At 38.3% G+C, this 17,178-nt stretch overlaps 1 protein-coding gene across 6 annotated transcripts in view; it reads left to right on the forward strand.

Moving 5' to 3' along the window:
- The window catches only part of STARD9 (StAR related lipid transfer domain containing 9), a 123,054-nt gene that overhangs the window by 60,905 nt on the left and 44,971 nt on the right, over window positions 1-17,178 (forward strand). For 5 of the 6 annotated variants that reach the window (XR_006602893.1, XM_045067859.1, XM_045067857.1 and 2 more), the window contains 8 exons: window positions 4,887-4,956; window positions 6,360-6,432; window positions 11,509-11,576; window positions 12,735-12,832; window positions 13,239-13,448; window positions 13,624-13,721; window positions 14,724-14,801; window positions 15,210-15,281. Coding sequence is in view for 5 of the 6 variants with exons in the window: in XM_045067859.1 (XP_044923794.1) it covers window positions 4,887-4,956; window positions 6,360-6,432; window positions 11,509-11,576; window positions 12,735-12,832; window positions 13,239-13,448; window positions 13,624-13,721; window positions 14,724-14,801; window positions 15,210-15,281 (767 nt within the window). In the remaining variant the exon portion in view is untranslated. The remainder of the gene's footprint in view (window positions 1-4,886; window positions 4,957-6,359; window positions 6,433-11,508; window positions 11,577-12,734; window positions 12,833-13,238; window positions 13,449-13,623; window positions 13,722-14,723; window positions 14,802-15,209; window positions 15,282-17,178) is intronic. The other variant, XM_045067860.1, reaches the window with a different exon arrangement.

Consider the following 17,178-nt stretch of genomic DNA (forward strand, 5'->3'; position numbering starts at 1 on the left):
AGCTATGGAAAACTAACACTTTAGCAAAATAAAGATGAGTTACTAGAAAAATGAAAATGACATCTTAATTACAAGCCCCCAATTTTTTTACAGTTTAAAAGATGTAAAATCACTCTGTCACATTGTTATAAAAATTGCTAAATTTCTTTATCTATCTCATTATGTAATAATAATAGTTTGAGAACCGGCCTTAGACTTTGCATTAGCTTTGAGGAACATTGCCATAGCAGATCAAGGGAATTCTCTTTTTTCCCCCTAGTTTCCTTTTTTTAAAGATTGTATTTATTTATTTGAGAGAGTGAGAGAGAACATAAGCATAGGGAGATGGAGAGGGAGAAGCAGACTCCCTGCTGAGCAGGGAGCCCAGTGCAGGGCTTTATCCTAGGACCCTGGAATAGAGTTTCCCTGAGTTGAAGGCAGATGCTTAGCTGACTGAGCCACCCATAGGCCCCTTTCCCTAGTTTTCTAAGAGTTTTTGTTATTTAACATTGAAACAAATTAAACTTCTTAAAAAGCTGCAAGTGCAGTATAAAGAACATTTTTCTTGAGCCATTTGAGAGTGAGTTGTCAATCTAATGGCCCATCTCACCTGATTATTTTAGGGTGTTTTCTCTCCATTCCTTCAAACAAGAATGTTCTCCTGTATCATTACAACACAGCCACCCAAATCATAAAATAAACTTTGGCATGTTACCACCATCAAATCCTTAGAGCCCATTTAAATTTCTCTAATTGTCCCAATAATTGCTCATTTGAGATTCACATGTTGCATGTTGTTAGGGTGTTTCTTTGGTTTGGAAAGTTTCCTTGATCTCTCTTTAACTTTCATGAACTTGACGACCATCAAGTGGTATACAATTTTGATATGTCCCATTACTCATGATTTTCAAGATGATATCTTCCAGCCTTCTTCACTCTAGAATTGCTGTTCTCCTTTTGTAATCAACAAGTGTTTGTGGGGCAGTACTATGAAATCATGTATCTATCCCATCTTCATCTTATTTTCAATTTATATATGTCAATATAGATTCATGCTTATCTATTTTATTCAATGAATTATCTTCTGCTACTGTGATTTTTTATTCTGATGCTCAAATTATTCCAAATTTAGTCAATAGAATCCCTTTCAAGTGTATTTCTGTGACATTTTAACATGTCACTGTTATTCTTTGAGCGCCTCCTTGTTTTCTGGCATAGAGGTATTCCAGGCTTACCTTCTACTTTCTTTGCCTCAGTCTTGGTATCAGCCATTTCGTTTTACTTTTATTTATCTTACCTGTTCCTTTTTGCTGGAGAGTAGTATTTGGAAACTAAAGCTAAGATATAGGTACTATGTATGCCTATTACTATTGATGTTGCAACATGTGGTCCTTCTGAGTGGACAAATCTAGGTAGTCTGTGTTCATACCAGTACCTCTAATTGCTGTCCAACACAACAGAGTTCATTCTCAATTTCTCCCTTTTCATATTTGTAATTCCTTAATTTTATTTTTTTTATTTATTTTTCTTAATTTTATTTTTTAAAAAGACATATTTATTTAAGAGAGAACACAAGCAAAGGGAAGGTCAGAGGAAAAGAGAATCTCAAGCAGATTCCTCTCTGAGCGCAGAGCCCAGTGTGGATCCCATAAGTGCATCTGAGTGGAAACCAAGAGTAGGACATCCAACTGACTGAGTCACTCAGGCACCTTTGTAATTCCTTTATTTAACAGGGGAACTACTTTGAACTGCCTTCCTACATGTAATCAGTCTCCTTGCCATTACTCTTCTCTCTCTCACGTGGGTACCCTCCTTGCCTGGCTGTGCTTAGATACCCTCTGCTGGGTCCTGTCTCCACAGTTCCAGCACTCCGTGTGGGGCTGCCTGCCCCTTAGCTCCCCACTGTGTAGGTGCATTCTATACCCTTCTTGGTCTTTGTATCCCTTTGCTGGTCCACCTCCTCACTCTGACATGGAAGCCCCGCCTCTGACATGGATGCTCCCTTCAGCCCCCTCAGGCTCTGACTTTCTGGGCCAGGCTGCAACATGTGCAGTCACCCTCCTCACCCCACTGTCATGCCAGGATTTCCCTGTGTGTGGACCCAAACAAACAAGGTTGTGGACACCCCTGCTCAGGCTTGTCTTGGCCATCCGTACCAGGCAACCCTATGTGGACACACTCCACCTCCTTTCAGGCTCTTCACCCTGCTTTGTGTCACTGTAGACATCACTGCAGCCCCTCACCTTCATAGTAGCCTACCTTGCTCTGTTCAGCTTAATAACTTTAGGATTAAATTTGCAGGGAAGGGAAATAGAAGGGGTGCTAAAAATGTTTTAGTAAGATTACTGTGTTTTGGGGTGCTTGGGTGGCTCAGATGGTTAAGCCTCTGCCATTGGCTTAGGTCATGAACTCAGGTCCTAGGATCAAGCCCTGCATCAGGCTCTGGTGAGTGGAAGTCTGCTTCTCCTTCTGTGTTCTCTCTCTCAAATAAATAAATAAAATCTTTTTAAAAATTACTGTGTTTTTACAAATGCTCTTCCATAGCATCTGACTTTTGTCTTATCCTGCTAATGTGGTTAATTACACTGATTATTATTATTATTATTATTATTTGTTTTTGTTTTTAGTGTTTTTTTTTCCTAAAGATCAGGAAATAATTTAAAAATTTTTAAAAATTTAAATTCAATTTAGTTATCATATTGTGTATTAAGGGACACCTGGGTGCTCAGTGGGTTAAAGCCTCTGCCTTCGGCTCAGGTTATGATCCCAGGGTCCTGGGATCGAGCCCCGCATTGGGCTCTCTGCTCAGCGGGTAGCCTCCTTCCCCCTCTCTCTCTGCCTGCCTCTCTGCCTACCTCTCTGTCTACTTGTGATCTCTCTCTGTCAAATAAATAAATAAAATCTTTTTTAAAATTAAAAAAGTTTCAGGGGTAGAATTTAGTCATCTATCAGTTGCATATAACACCCAGTGCTCATTACATCAAGTGCCCTCTTTAATGCCCATCACCCAATTACCCCATTACTCCACCTACTTCCGCTCCAGCAACCCTCAGTTTGTTTCCTGTAGTTAAGAGTCATTTATGATTTGTCTCCCTCCGTTTTTTATCTTATTTTATTTTTCCTCCCCTTCCCCATGTTCATTTGTTCTGTTTCTTAAACTCCATATGTGATTGAAATCAGATAGTATTTGTCTTTCTCTGACTGACTTCACTTAACATAATATCCTCTAGTTCCATCCATGTCACTGCAAATGGCAAGATTTCATTCTTTTTGATGGCTGAATAACATTCAATTGTATATATATCCCACACTTTCTTTATCTTGTCATCTATTGATGGGCACTGGGCTGCTTCCATATTTTGGCTATTGTGAATAATGCTGCTATAAACATAAGGGTGCATATATCTTTTCAAATTAGAGTTTTCCTATTCTTTGGGTAAATAGTGGAAATACTGGACCATACGGTAGTTCTGTTTTCTAATATTTATTTATTTATTTTTTATTTTTTTAAAATTTTTTTAAAAATTTTATTTATTTATTTGACAGAGAGAGATCACAAGCAGGCAGAGAGGCAGGCAGAGAGAGAGAAGGAAATAGGCTCCCCGCTGAGCAGAGAGCCCAATGCCGGGCTCGATCCCAGGACCCTGAGATCATGACCTGAGCTGAAGGCAGAGGCTTTAACCCACTGAGCACCCAGGCGCCCCTGTTTTCTAATTTTTAAAGGAATCTCCATACTGTTTTCCACAGTGTCTGCACCAGTTTCCGTTCCCACCAATAGTGCATAAGGGCTTCCTTTTCTCTGCATTCTCACCAACATTTGTTGTTTCTTGTGTTTTTTTTTTTTTTTAAAGATTTTATTTATTTATTTGACAGAGAAATCACAAGTAGATGGAGAGGCAGACAGAGAGAGAGAGAGAGGGAAGCAGGCTCCCCGCTGAGCAGAGAGCCCGATGCGGGACTCGATCCCAGGACCCTGAGATCATGACCTGAGCCGAAGGCAGCGGCTTAACCCACTGAGCCACCCAGGCGCCCCTGTTTCTTGTGTTTTTTATTTTAGCTATTCTGACAGGTATGAGGTGATACCTCATTGTGGTTTTAACAATAATTTCTTAATATAAAGAAATCTAGCCAATGTTGAAATTGCTTTGTTAATTTCTAGCATTATTATATTTACCAATCGAGCCACCAAAGTTAGTCTGTCCCTATATCTCTGATTCAGTTGTGAAGGCACTTTTTGACCTGGTCAGTAACTACCCATAAAGACTTACTTTCATGTCCTTAAGCTCCTTTTCACCTATCTGAAGCTGACCCATTCTTCAGTGACTGAATTCAAGTCTCACTCCCTCCATGAAGCCTGCCCTGGCCACTCCTCTGATCTCCTTACCATTTATTATCTCTTTTACTCCTGTGGCATTTGGCCATATTATGTTGTATAGTATAAGTTCTCATGATTGTAAACTGCATTTGGGTAGAGACATGTATACTGTATGTTTTGTATGTCAAATCGAGTCTGCCATCTTGTGGGACACATAGTATCTGTTTACCTTAGCAATTTGGTGAGGGCCAAGTGAGATAATATAAGAACTTTTCTTATACCCTATACAGCTCAATTGTAAGGAATTACCTATTTTTTGTTGTTATTAGCATAACCACTATATGAATTCTGGACTACATTTTCTATGAGAGCAGAGACTTGTGTTTCCAGAGCCTATCATAATGCTTGACAGTAGGCTTTCCATTAAAAAATAAGTAAATAAAAAGATAATTTACCATCTTAAAGAATTTAGTCAAGTTCTCTCATCCTTGTCTATCATATTATATAAATTAGGATAAAGTTAATGGCCAACAAGAAGTTAAACTTTACCAAAAATTTTATTTTCTTTTTTCCTCCCTCACAAATCTGATAGGTTTATCTCAACATGTAGTTACCAACTATAAGCAAGTAATTCAACTCTTGGAGGAGGGAATAGCAAACAGGTAACAGGTTTATTTGTTGCTGTCCTTCTTTCAGTCTTACTCTTCTTTCCTGTGTGCTCATCCCCCTTTGGAGTATATGATTATACTTCTCCTTGCAGCTTCCCCACATTCACAATCAGGAGGCCTTTCTCAGAACAGTAATGTACTCAGGATAAGGGGCAGTGGCTGAGATTTTGTGCATTTCTCACTAGGTGGAGTTTGTTCTGGATATAATAATATTGGGCAGTAAGCCCAGAGTTACTCTGTGCTTTGTCTTATAATACATAACTTTTTGACTGAAGAAAATGTTCTTGCCTGCATTGTCCTCTCTGAAGGCTTGATAGAAATAAGATCCAATATAGTTTAAAGTGTTTCAGAGAATTGTTTTTCTTCTAGTTTTGCATACTTGTAAATGCTACCCCCGAAAGACTGTTTTGAATCTGCAATGAATAAGCACTGTAAACTTTCCTATAAACTATTGTTAATTGTGATAATATTGCATATTTTTAGTTACTAGGAAATACCCAGACTGTTATTAGTATATGCCTGAAAGAATAGCCTTTTTTACCTGGAAAAAACGTTGGGATTTAGTCTTCTTTTTATCCTATTAGTAGCAAGTCCAAGTTAATTAACTGTAAAGAAAGACCTTTAAATTTAACATTCTACTCCTTGGGTTTCATAGAACTATCCTGGAGGCACTTGCCCCTGGTCTTCAGGATACCCTGGGTTCCTTGATCTTGAAGTGTCAGGCTTCACCTTCTCTATCCTTGAGACCTGACTTTGGAGTTTGACTCTTCTTAAATTCTCCAGCTCCTCTGAGGACAGAAGTCCATGACATGATCTTAAGCTGAAATATGATTGACTTAGATTTAGATGAAGGCAAGGCTCTTCTGACTTTAAGGATTAATATGATTAATATTGCAATGAATTTCTGAAGAAGACTTTGAATTTCACCTGGCTTAAGTATGACATTGACATAATTGAAGATCTCATTTCAAATTCTTTTCTGACACTGTAAGATGAATATTTAGTGTTTACTCACATTTTACTTTCTCTTTGATGCTTCTCCAGCAAGCTTTCTACCTCCATTTGTCCTACTTAACTGGGTCTGTTTTAGGGGTATTCTTCCATGTTGATGACACTCTAGTATTCCCCTTTTTCAACACTGATTTTTGCTTCTATTGCTTAAAATGTGTTCTAACGTGGTTTAATATGAAGCTACACTGCATTTTATTCTCAGATATCAGTACCTAGAATGATGCTTCTGCCATCTTTGGATCACTCTCCTAACTAAACTGGACTAAATATGGGTGTTTTATGATTCTCACCTGTGAACCTTGGCACTAACATTTCTTTTTTTCCCCATTAAAGATCCGCTGTGGATAAACAATACTTATCCTAATTGTTTTCCTTTATGTACATAGAATCACAGCAGCTACTCATGTTCACGAGGCCAGCAGCAGATCCCATGCCATCTTCACTATCTACTATACACAGGTTGGTTACTCCTTTATTTGCTTAGATTTCTTCCTTTCCTTGTCCCTTTTGACTGCTTTCTTGTGTTCTTATTTCTTTTCCTTTCTTCCTAACTTTCCATTTACAGACCCTCTACTTTGACCTAATGTTATAAGGAGGACCTACATATAATCTACTAAGCTCTAAACCAGAAGGGGTAGAGGCAGTTTCATAAAGACTAATCAAAATATCTTCAACTTATATTTTACTTATAACATTTTAATGTACTTTTATATCTATGTGATCAGTATGAGCATTATAACAAGAAGTAAGATTGAAATGAAAATAAGCATTAAAATAAAAATATAGAAGATTTACTTCTGTTATGACGATTTACTTCTCTTAAAATGTAGATTTACTTTTACTAGGAATAAGTAGATCAACAAATCCTTTCCCCCCCCCACAAACTGTAAACCTGGACAAAATGTCAAAGTAATTACTTCTCTGCTCTAAAAATAGACCAGAGTCATATAATAAACCAAGACATTTATTCAAGAAAACTACTGAATTACAGGTAAGAATAGTGCAAATCTGTGGTGTATTGCCTTGGGCTGTTCCCATCCCTACCTGTCTCTGTAAGTGAGGTAGTTCAATCAGAGAATGGAAGGCAGTGAAAACCAGCAACTTTGTTGCTACCACTGCTAGAGGAGTTCACTTGATTTGGACCATTGTCAGAATGGTGGTCTTGGTGGCAAGCTGACAAGGAAGTCAGTGACTCCATTAGCTTGAGATTGTTAGTCTGTTTCAGGAAAGAAATGAACTGGCAGATTAACTGGGGATTTAATAGGGAGTTCTGGAAAATGATGCAGCCATAGTGGGCTTGATAAGATCTTCACATATCCTATACTGAGCAGAACTTAAACCTAGAACTGAATTTTTGATGCATTCTTCAGCCCGCACATAGATCCACCAAAAAAGAATAGAGATCTTATTGGCTCAAGGTGTTTGATTATAACTTCTGACCAGTCTTTTGCTGGTCATACACTCACCTATGCAGACAGAGGGTGGCCCCCCAAAGCCCAAGCTTAGAATTAAAAACAAAGGAAAAAACCTAAACAGAGACCTCTTTGGCTACATATTGCTCGAGAAGCAGAATTTAGAAATTTTTAGCCCAGGGAAGTTACCAGAGAAACCAAACAACAACCACTACGACCCTCAAGATGGAAAAATTCAGAATTCAGAGTTGTTACAATATCTTATCTAAAAGGTCTAGTTTTCAACCAAAAATTATTAGACGTGCAAAAGGAAATAAGAAAATGCAACCAGTGTCATAAAGGGAGGGGAAACAGTCAGTAGAAACTGATTCTAAGTGCTCCAGATGTTTGATTTAGCATACAAAGTCTTCAAAGCAACTGATATAAATATGTTCAAGGAGCTGAAGGAAACCATATTTAATGAATTAAAGGAAAAAGCAATGCCAGTGACTCAACAGAATTTCAATAAAATCATAGAAATTGTTAGATAAAATAGGGTTGGGGTCCTGGAATTGAAGTGTACAATAACTGAAACAAAAACGTAGGGGGACTTGAGCAGATAGGAGAATGGCAGAAGAACTACCTAACTTGAATATAGACAAATAGAAATCATCCAATTTGGGGACACCTTAGTGGCTCAGTTGGTTAAACGAATGCCTAGGATGAAGTCTTGTATCGGGCTTCTTACTCAGCAGGGAGTGTGCTTTTCCCTCAGCCTGCTCTACCTGCCACTCCCCCTGCTTGTGCTCTCTCTCTCCTAAGATAGATAGATAGATCTTTAAAAATAAATAAATAAATCATTCAGTTTGAAGAAGAGAGAGTAAAAAGACTAAAGAAAAATGTAGAGTTGAGTGCCTGGGTGGCTCAGTTGTTAAACATCTGCCTTCGGCTCAGGTCATGATCCCAGAGTCCTGGGATCGAGTCCCACATCTGGCTCCTTGCTTGGCAGGGAATCTGCTTGTCCCTCTCTCTCTCTCACTCTCCCTGCTTGTGTTCCCTTTCTCTCTGTCTCTTGTCAAGTGAATAAAAATCTTCAAAAAAATTTTTTTACAGAGCCTTACAGACCTGTTAACATACAGCAGTTGTGTTAACATAAATGTAATGGGGATCCCAGAAAGAGAAGAGAAAATAGACATAAGAAAAATTCGAAAAATAGTGGCCAAAAAAATTCCAGAGTTGTTAAAAATCATTAGTGTACAGATACAAGTATTTTAAGAACTCCAAGTAAAATAAACATAAAAAGATCCATACCTAGATATATCACAGTCAGTTGTTGAAAGACAAAAAGAAAATCTTGAATATAGCTAGAGAAAAATGACTTATGATATATAAGAAAACAATTACATGATTAATGGTCATTGAACCCCAGAAGACAGAGTGCTGAAAGGAAATAAAACTGTCAACCAAGAATTGTATATGCAGCAAAACTAACTTTACCAAATGAAGAGGAAATAAGAACATTCCTAGATTTAAAAAAATAATAAGAAGAAAAAAATTCATTGCTTGCAACTGTAACTTGTAAGAAAATCAAATGAAATCTTTCAGGTTGAGAGAAAGCAGTATCAGTAACTTAAGTCTACAGGAAGGAATGAAAAGTGCTAAGAATAGGAAATATGTGGGTTAATATAAAAAGCTACATAAATATATTCTTCCTTATTTTTCTTCCAATGTTATTAAAAAATAAGATTGTATAAAAGAATAATTATAGGGTGCCTGGGTGCCTCAGTTGGTTGGGCAACTACCTTTGGCTTGGGTAATGATCATAGAGTCCTGGGATCAAGTCCCACATCAGGCTCCCAGCTCCACGGAGAGTCTGCTTCTCCCTCCGACCTTCTTCCCTCTCATGCTCTCTCTCACTGTCTCTCAAGTAAATAAATAAAATCTTTAAAAAAAAGAATAATTATAATGCTGTGTTACATATATCATATATATATATACATTGTCATACATAATACACTAAGCACAAAGAAGTGAAGATGAAAAGAAGATATATTGCAGTAAACTTTCTATATTTATAGGAATTAAGTTATTATTATTATTATTATTTAAGATTTATTTACTTATTTATTTGACAGAGAGAGAGAGAGAGCACGAGATCACAAGTAGGCAGAGAGGCAGACAAAGGGATGGGTGGAAACAGGCTCCCTGCTGAACAGAGAGCCCGATGCAGGGCTTGTTCCCAGGACCCTGAGACCATGACCTGAGCCAAAGGCAGAGGCTTAACCCACTGAGCCACCCAGGTGCTCCTAATATAATGATTTTTAAAGCAAAAATAAAAGGCTAATCAAAATAGTGTGACATTAACGTTAAGATAGGCAAATAGATCCACAGAACTGAAGAGAGTCCAAAATAAACCCATATGTATACAGGCAAGTATTTTTCACAAACTTGCAAAGGCAATTCAGTGCAAAATGTAATCTTTTCAACAAATGCTGGTAGGATAAGTGGATATCCATATGTTAAAAGTAAAAACAAACCAAATAGAACAACTTTGATCCATACCTTGACTTTATCTAAAAATTAACTCCCAACTAGATCATAGACATAAATGTAAGGCCTGAAACTATTAAACTTGAAGATAACTTGGGAGAATCTTTGTGATATTGGATTAGGCAAAGGTTTTTCTGATGTGGCACTAAAAATACAAACTGAACAAAAGAACAAATTGAAATTTACCATTGATCCAAATTTAAAACTTTTATTTGAAAGACGTTATTAAGAGAACAAAAAGAAAAATCACAGATAGGGAAAATGTATATGTAAAACATCTGATAAAGGAATTGTATCCACAATATATATAGAACTATATCAATAGTAAGAAAGCAACTCAAAACAGTGGACAAAAGTTTTAAATCAACACTTAAGAAAATATACAGATGGCAATTAAGCACTTGAAAAGATGCATAAATCACTAAACATTAAGGGAGTGCAATTTAAATGAGATACCACTATCTGCTTTTTAAAATAGCTAGAATTGAAAAGAGGATTATACTAATTTGTGACCTGACATATAGGAGCTGGAGTTCTCATCCACTATATTACCAGTTGGAATGTAAAGTGATACAACTTTGGAAGAGAATTTAACAATTTAAACATATATCTACCTTATAATCTAAAACCACACCTAGCTATTTTTCCCCAAGAGAAAAGAAATGGTATGTCCATATAGAGACTTGTACTCAAAATATTCGTGGCAGCTTTATTTGTAATTGCTCAAAGCTGGAAATAACCCAAATGTCCATGAAGAGGTGAATGGATAAATAAACCTGGTATATTCATACAGTGGAATACAATTCAGTGTTAAAAAAGGAGTGAATTCTTGATACACGCGACACTGTGGATAAATCTCAAAATAATTAAGTAGTGAAAGAAGCTAGACCTTGTGTAATTCCATTTGTATGAGATATCCTGAGAAGACACATTTTATATAGAAAGTTGATGAGTGGTTGCCTAGGCATAGGGATGGGAGTGGAGCTTGATTGCAAACTGACTTGAGGGAATTTAGGGGATTGTTGGAAATGTTTTAAAACTGGATTTTGGTGATGGATGCACAATAAAATGGAACAACAAAACCCCACACTTAATTTCTTTTAAAAAAAGGAAAAATAGTTTTGCTCTTGAGGGCTGGGTGCCCCTGAGTAGAGAGCATAGGTAGAGTGCTTGCCCTGGTGAGTTAACATGCTGTGACTCCAGTTAAGGAGAGGCAAACCCTGAGAGGGGCCCCACACCTACTGTGGATCTCTACTGATGAGAGTCAGCCCCCAAGAGGGGAGTTGAGCATTTACCTGCTAAATCGCATTAAAATTTCTGGTACCTCTGAAAATTGTGCTCATAAGACTTTGTGGGGATTTACTGTGTGGAAGTCCTGCTCATATTTTTAATGAAATAAGAACTCAGGGCTTACTCATTGAGTTATCAGACTTTGAGAGCTCATCTGGTTCAGGGCACATTCAAATACAGATTTCTTGAGTGTTTTGGCTAAAAGTCCAGAATATCACCTTGTTTAGGAGGGCTTCTAAGGGGGGAAAAAAACCCAAAACACTGTCTTCCAAATGACAAACTTTAAATGTTTTTTCTCCCTTAGGCAATCCTGGAGAACAACCTCCCCTCTGAAATTGCTAGCAAGATCAACCTTGTGGACCTAGCAGGCAGGTAATTAGGATTTCAAAGCCAAGGGGAATTAATCCCTTGGCAATGACCTTGTTCTTGCCCGTTTTACAAGGAATAAACTTGTTCCATCCTTTTTCACATTTCAATCATCCTGAGAAAATGACAAAAGAAAAAATTTTTAATGCTATTTTAAGAAATTATAGTTTTCCAGGGGCTAAAAAAAAAAATCTATATCAAGGGTTCTAAATCTTAGCTGCCTATTAAAATCACCTGGGCCTTTAAAAATTCTCTGCCTTAGTTTCACCTCTGATCAAATAACTTGTGTTAATAGTGAGGTCAGAGGCAGTGCAGAGATCAGTGATTTTTGAAGCTCCCCAGGTGATTCCAGTGTATAGCCAAGACCAAAAAAACACTGCTCTAAAGGGAAGTAACTGAGTTAATACACTTTTTTTTCTCTGTCTTAATATTGATTGTGTGCCGGTATGTTACTGGAAAAAAAAAAAAGAAAGAAAGCTTTTAAAATACTGTTTCATTGAGGAGAAGATATGATCTTCTAAGTATTAGAAGAAAGCATAAATTGTAGTCACATGTATATCCAGAAAGAAGAAAGTCTTGGAGATGTCACAAAAAAAGTGTGAGATGAGATAGAGCAAATTTTCTTATTTTAAAACTACTAAATTATTAATACGGTACATCATTCCCTTAAAAATGAAGTATTGTCTCTGTCAGCTGCAACTCTGGCATTTTGGGGGGAAAAATGAAGGGCTGTCTGGAAGAAACTGTGTCAGACTCCTGGAAGTATGACTTTTTAATATTTCCCATTGACTTAAAAAAGGAATTTAAGACCGTTGACAGATAATGACACAGATACCATAAGGCCATTAGTAGGTGAAATTAAAACAAAGGTTGGGTATATTGATGCTAATATCATTACTGTAAATGAGCATTACAGTTAGCTAAAAGTGCTCTGGCATCCAAAATTAAAAAAAGATAATGAACTATTTGATTTCCATTGCCCAAGAAGTGGAGGAAATGCCAGTTTATTACAAGATGGTAATACTTTTCCTGGTAGTGAATTCTAAAAAGTATTTATCATGTGGGCTTTTAATATAATGTACAGCATAATGGATAGTGTCTTTCAACAGCATTTCAAGGACAGTGTCTTCTTTGCTTTTATTTTTTTTTCATTGACTGTTTCAGTGAAAGAGCAGATCCCAGTTACTGTAAGGACCGCATTACTGAAGGAGCCAATATCAACAAGTCTCTTGTGACTCTGGGAATTGTCATCTCCACCTTAGGTATTTTGCTGATAGATGATTATCAGAGTGGGAGGGAGACTCTGGAAAATAGCTCACATATTTTCATTTTATGAAAATGGGGGTAGACATTTACAAGGTTCTTTTTATAAAGTTACCTCCTGACCGAGGCCATAAAAATGGATATTCTTTTGTCTGCACTTGAGACCCCTGTGTGGTCATCATCCCAACCCTCTCATTTCAAGAAGGAAGACTGAAAAATCATGTGGGTCACAGTCTGTGTTCTGAGCCCAAAGGCTAATTCAGGATTGAAATTTGTACTATTCTGTCATGCAGAGAGGGATTACAAAGTGTGATACTTAAATTTGTGTTCTTCGGCCATTGTTTTAATGCACGTGTTTCACAATTCCTTTCTTCTTCCACTTTTATTATTTTGTTGTCTTTAAAGCCCAGAATTCTCAAGCATTCAGCAGCTGCCAGAGCCTCAACAGTGCAGCCAGTGATGGTGGTGACAGTGGGATTCCTAGCTCTCTGTCTGGGACCAGCAGTGGAGTGGGGTCCTCCCGGAGGCAGTCTTACATCCCGTACCGGGACTCCGTGTTGACCTGGCTGCTGAAGGACAGTCTTGGGGGCAACTCCAAAACTATCATGGTTGCTAGTGAGTGGGATGCTAGATCTTGTTGGGACTAGTACTCTGCCTCAGAGAAAGGGCTGTGACCACCCCTTTCATTAAGGGTCTCATGATATAGCATGGACGGTAGCAGTAAGGCATGTGGTTGCAGGCTGGGTTGGAAGGGCTTGGCGTGGTTTCTAACTTTCTCCTTCTACCTCAGCTGTGTCTCCTGCACACACTTGCTACAGTGAGACCATGAGCACCCTGAGATATGCATCCAATGCCAAACACATCATCAACAAGCCACGGGTAAATGAGGTGAGACCTTCATTTGAAGTCTTGGTCTGGTATCATTTACACTAACTTCTTTTAGTCTCTCATTTTTAAAATTAATTAATTCCTTCCTTCCTCTCTCTCTCTCTCTCTCTCTTTTCTTTCCTTCCTCCCTTCCTTCCCTCCTCTTGTCTTCCTTCTTTCTTTCTTTTTTTTCTCTCCCTTCACCCTCACCCCAACTTGCCTGACCTTGCCAAATGAAGACAGAGTGGAATTCTTTCTTTCGGTGTCATACCCTTCTCTCATATCTCTACTGACTTCATTCAGTTACCTTTTAAAATTATTTTAGATATTTCTTTGAGACCATTCCTTTTAAGATCTCTGGTGTACCACTGCCACCCTAAGGGAGATCACTTAAAATTTTTTGTGTTTTCTGCTTTTATTTTGAGTTTACATGGATGCATGGTTGTATTTTATTTATTTCTGTGCAAACTGCAGTGAGTTCTCTGTTTCAGTCTAAAAGGGGCATATAAGGAACTCACTCATTTTGAAAAGTTGAGTAATAGTGAGAAACTTTAAAAAATTCCTTATGTGCTTTGCAATTTCAGCAAAGAATTTCAGGGAAGGGATCACAAACTGGTGGCCAAGCCTATATAGCCTGTCTGTGGACTGTTCTAAAGGGCCATGTGATTAGGTAGGTACTAAATGTGGTTGCACTGCAGGAAGATGAACATCTACTACCCACACGTGTGCTGGCACTGGTGTTACCTGTCACCCTCCTGCTCACCTCCTGGAGGGTTGGTTACACCACAGGTAGGCCCGAGCCCTCAAGATTTTCTGGTTAAGTACATTGCGGGTGCAGAATTTGCATTTCTAACAAGTTCGTAGGTGGAGGTGATGTGGTTCTGGGACCATACTTTGAGAAGACTGCCTCAGAAGTTACTCCAAAGTAATAAACCACTTTTTCCAAACTATTTCTGTGTAGCATCTTAGAGCTTTTGGGGGCCTGATATCAGTCTTTGTGAAACCAAGTTCTTTGTGTTTCAGGATGCAAATATAAAACTGATCAGAGAACTCAGGGAAGAGATTGGAAGACTCAAAGCCATGCTGCTGAGCTTCGAACTGGTATTCTGGCACTTAGAACTTTTCTGTTCCCCCAAACCTGCTTTTCTTCTGCATAAAATCTGAGCCCTGCTGCATTCCATGTTTTCAATTAAGGTACACTTGTAGAACAGAGGCAGGAACAAAGACAAGACATGAGTAGTTTCAGATGGGGTGGGCATCCCCACTATATCATCTTTGTTTTCCAAAGGGCATTTGCCTAAATGGCCCTCCTTCTGTGTGTAGGTGGATTCAGGGAATGGGGCCCTCCAGAAAAATTTCTTTGAATTTTTTTTCTTTGTACTAATATGATCCCCAGTATTTTAGTTTCTGATTTGTTTCTGATTTTAATGATAAAGTCTTTATCTACCCCTATCTTCCTTCATAAGAATAAGGATGAGACCCACATCGCACATCTCTCTCTTTATGCAGAGAAACTACTGTCCATCGAATGAGGAAAAGGATGAGAATCTGAAGGAGTTGGTTCTCCAGAATGAATTGAAGGTGGGTGAATTGGATGGACTGAATTATGCTTTGCATCACCTTGGTAGTAGATCTCCTTTCCCTCCATTATTCCTGAGTCATGGCTGCTCCCTTGTGAGGACAGAGAGGTTCTATCTAATTTAGAGACAGTTTTGGTATTCACTGAGCTTTGAGTGGAGAGTGAGTTTACCTTAGGGGCTGGTAACTGGCTTTCTTTGTTTTGTTCTCTTAGGGGTTCATGATAACTTCCTTTGGATAGGGACAGTAGCCTAGGAAAAAAATTATTTTCCAGTCAGTAAATGAACTGACTGACATGTGTTCACTGAGCACCAAATAGGTGTTCAGCATGATGCTTCAAGAGAGAAAAAGAAGTTCTATTTGGAACTCTATTTGGAAACACATTTAGAGAATGGTTAAATGTAATGAACTACATGTGTTATATAAAAAGAGCTTAAGGAAGGAAGAAATCATTATGGCTTGGAATTTTCAGGATCAGCATCACAGTGATGTGGCTGAAGGCTAGAGAACTTGAACTAGATCTTGAAAGATTGGTAGAGTGTGTTAGATAGGAAGAAAGGGTTAGGCATTTGGGATGAAGGTGGGATAATCTTAGCAAGACCATGGAACTGAAAGAATGAACTGATGTGGGCAGCCATGTGGAAGCCCACAGTGTGAGGAAGACCGAGTGGATGAGAATATATATTCATGGCAGAGAGTGGTAGAGGTGAGGTTAGGGCCAGTTTAGGAGGTTTGAACTTGACATTCACAGTATTAATCATGGCTTCTTGAACCAGGTTAGTGACATAATAGAGGTATATCTTGGGAAATTAATATGACAGTTGTGTGTAGGATGAATTGGAAGCACAGAGATCAACTAGGAAAGAGACTAATTTTGTGACTCCATGAAGGTGAGGACAAGACATCTAGGAAGGTTAGATTAAATGGTGATTTCTGGAGGCACTTACAAGGAAGAAGTGGCAGGCATTATTTGGTGACAGGTTACATTTAGATACCACAACCCAAATGTCCCAATTCCCAGTATTCTATTGCACCATCATTATACATTATAAAGTATCCTGGATATGTCAGTATTTTGTTACCCAAACTAAATGTTAGGACTACATCACATATCCAGACATTTCTCAAAAATTCAATGCTTAAATATACATTCTGATTTTTGGTTCAGAAAAAACAAACAGGGTTTTGGAAGGGAGGGGGTTGGGGGGGATGGATGAACCTGGTGATGGGCATTAAGGAGGGCATGTATTGTATGGAGCACTGAGTGTGGTACATAAACAATGAATCTTGGAACACTGAAAAAATAAATTAAAAAAAAAGAAAGAAAAAGGAAAATATCACTCCTGTATACATAAAAGATGAAGTACAGAGTCAAAATCATTCCAAGCTCATTAGCAGTTTTACATTATACATTCTGGCAGATCTGGGTTTGAATCTGCCACTTGCTGGCCTTTGACCTTAGGCAGTAAGGGAGGTAGGTGATGAAAGCCAGCCAGAAGGGGAGGTGTGTTCAGTGGTACCTCCAGGTAGCTGAGCAGGCAGGCTAAACTGTAAGCCAGAGTGTGTTGCTGCTCACCTCTGCCAGGTCTTCATCCAACTCAGCCCTTCATGGGTACCCTGTAGTCTCATTCTTTGCAAACTTCAACTCAGTGAGTATAACATTAAAAATAACATTTCTGAGGTATGTAAAACACTTGGACCTAAACTTGACATACTTTGTTTTTTCTCAAGTATCCCTTTTACGAGAGAAGTACTTGTCTTTCAGGTCCTTTTCTTGCTTCCTCAGTTCTTCCATTCCCAGGATAACTCTCCTGCCTGGGCATCCATTTCCACCATTTCCACCAAAAGAAGAGAAAAGCACCTTATGTTCAACATTGTTCATTCATGTTCCCCAGGTGGC

This window comes from Mustela putorius, unplaced genomic scaffold (assembly GCF_011764305.1).
Source record: "Mustela putorius furo isolate JIRA1106 unplaced genomic scaffold, ASM1176430v1.1 tig00003898_pilon_pilon_pilon, whole genome shotgun sequence".
In the NCBI taxonomy this organism is placed as follows: domain Eukaryota; kingdom Metazoa; phylum Chordata; class Mammalia; order Carnivora; family Mustelidae; genus Mustela; species Mustela putorius.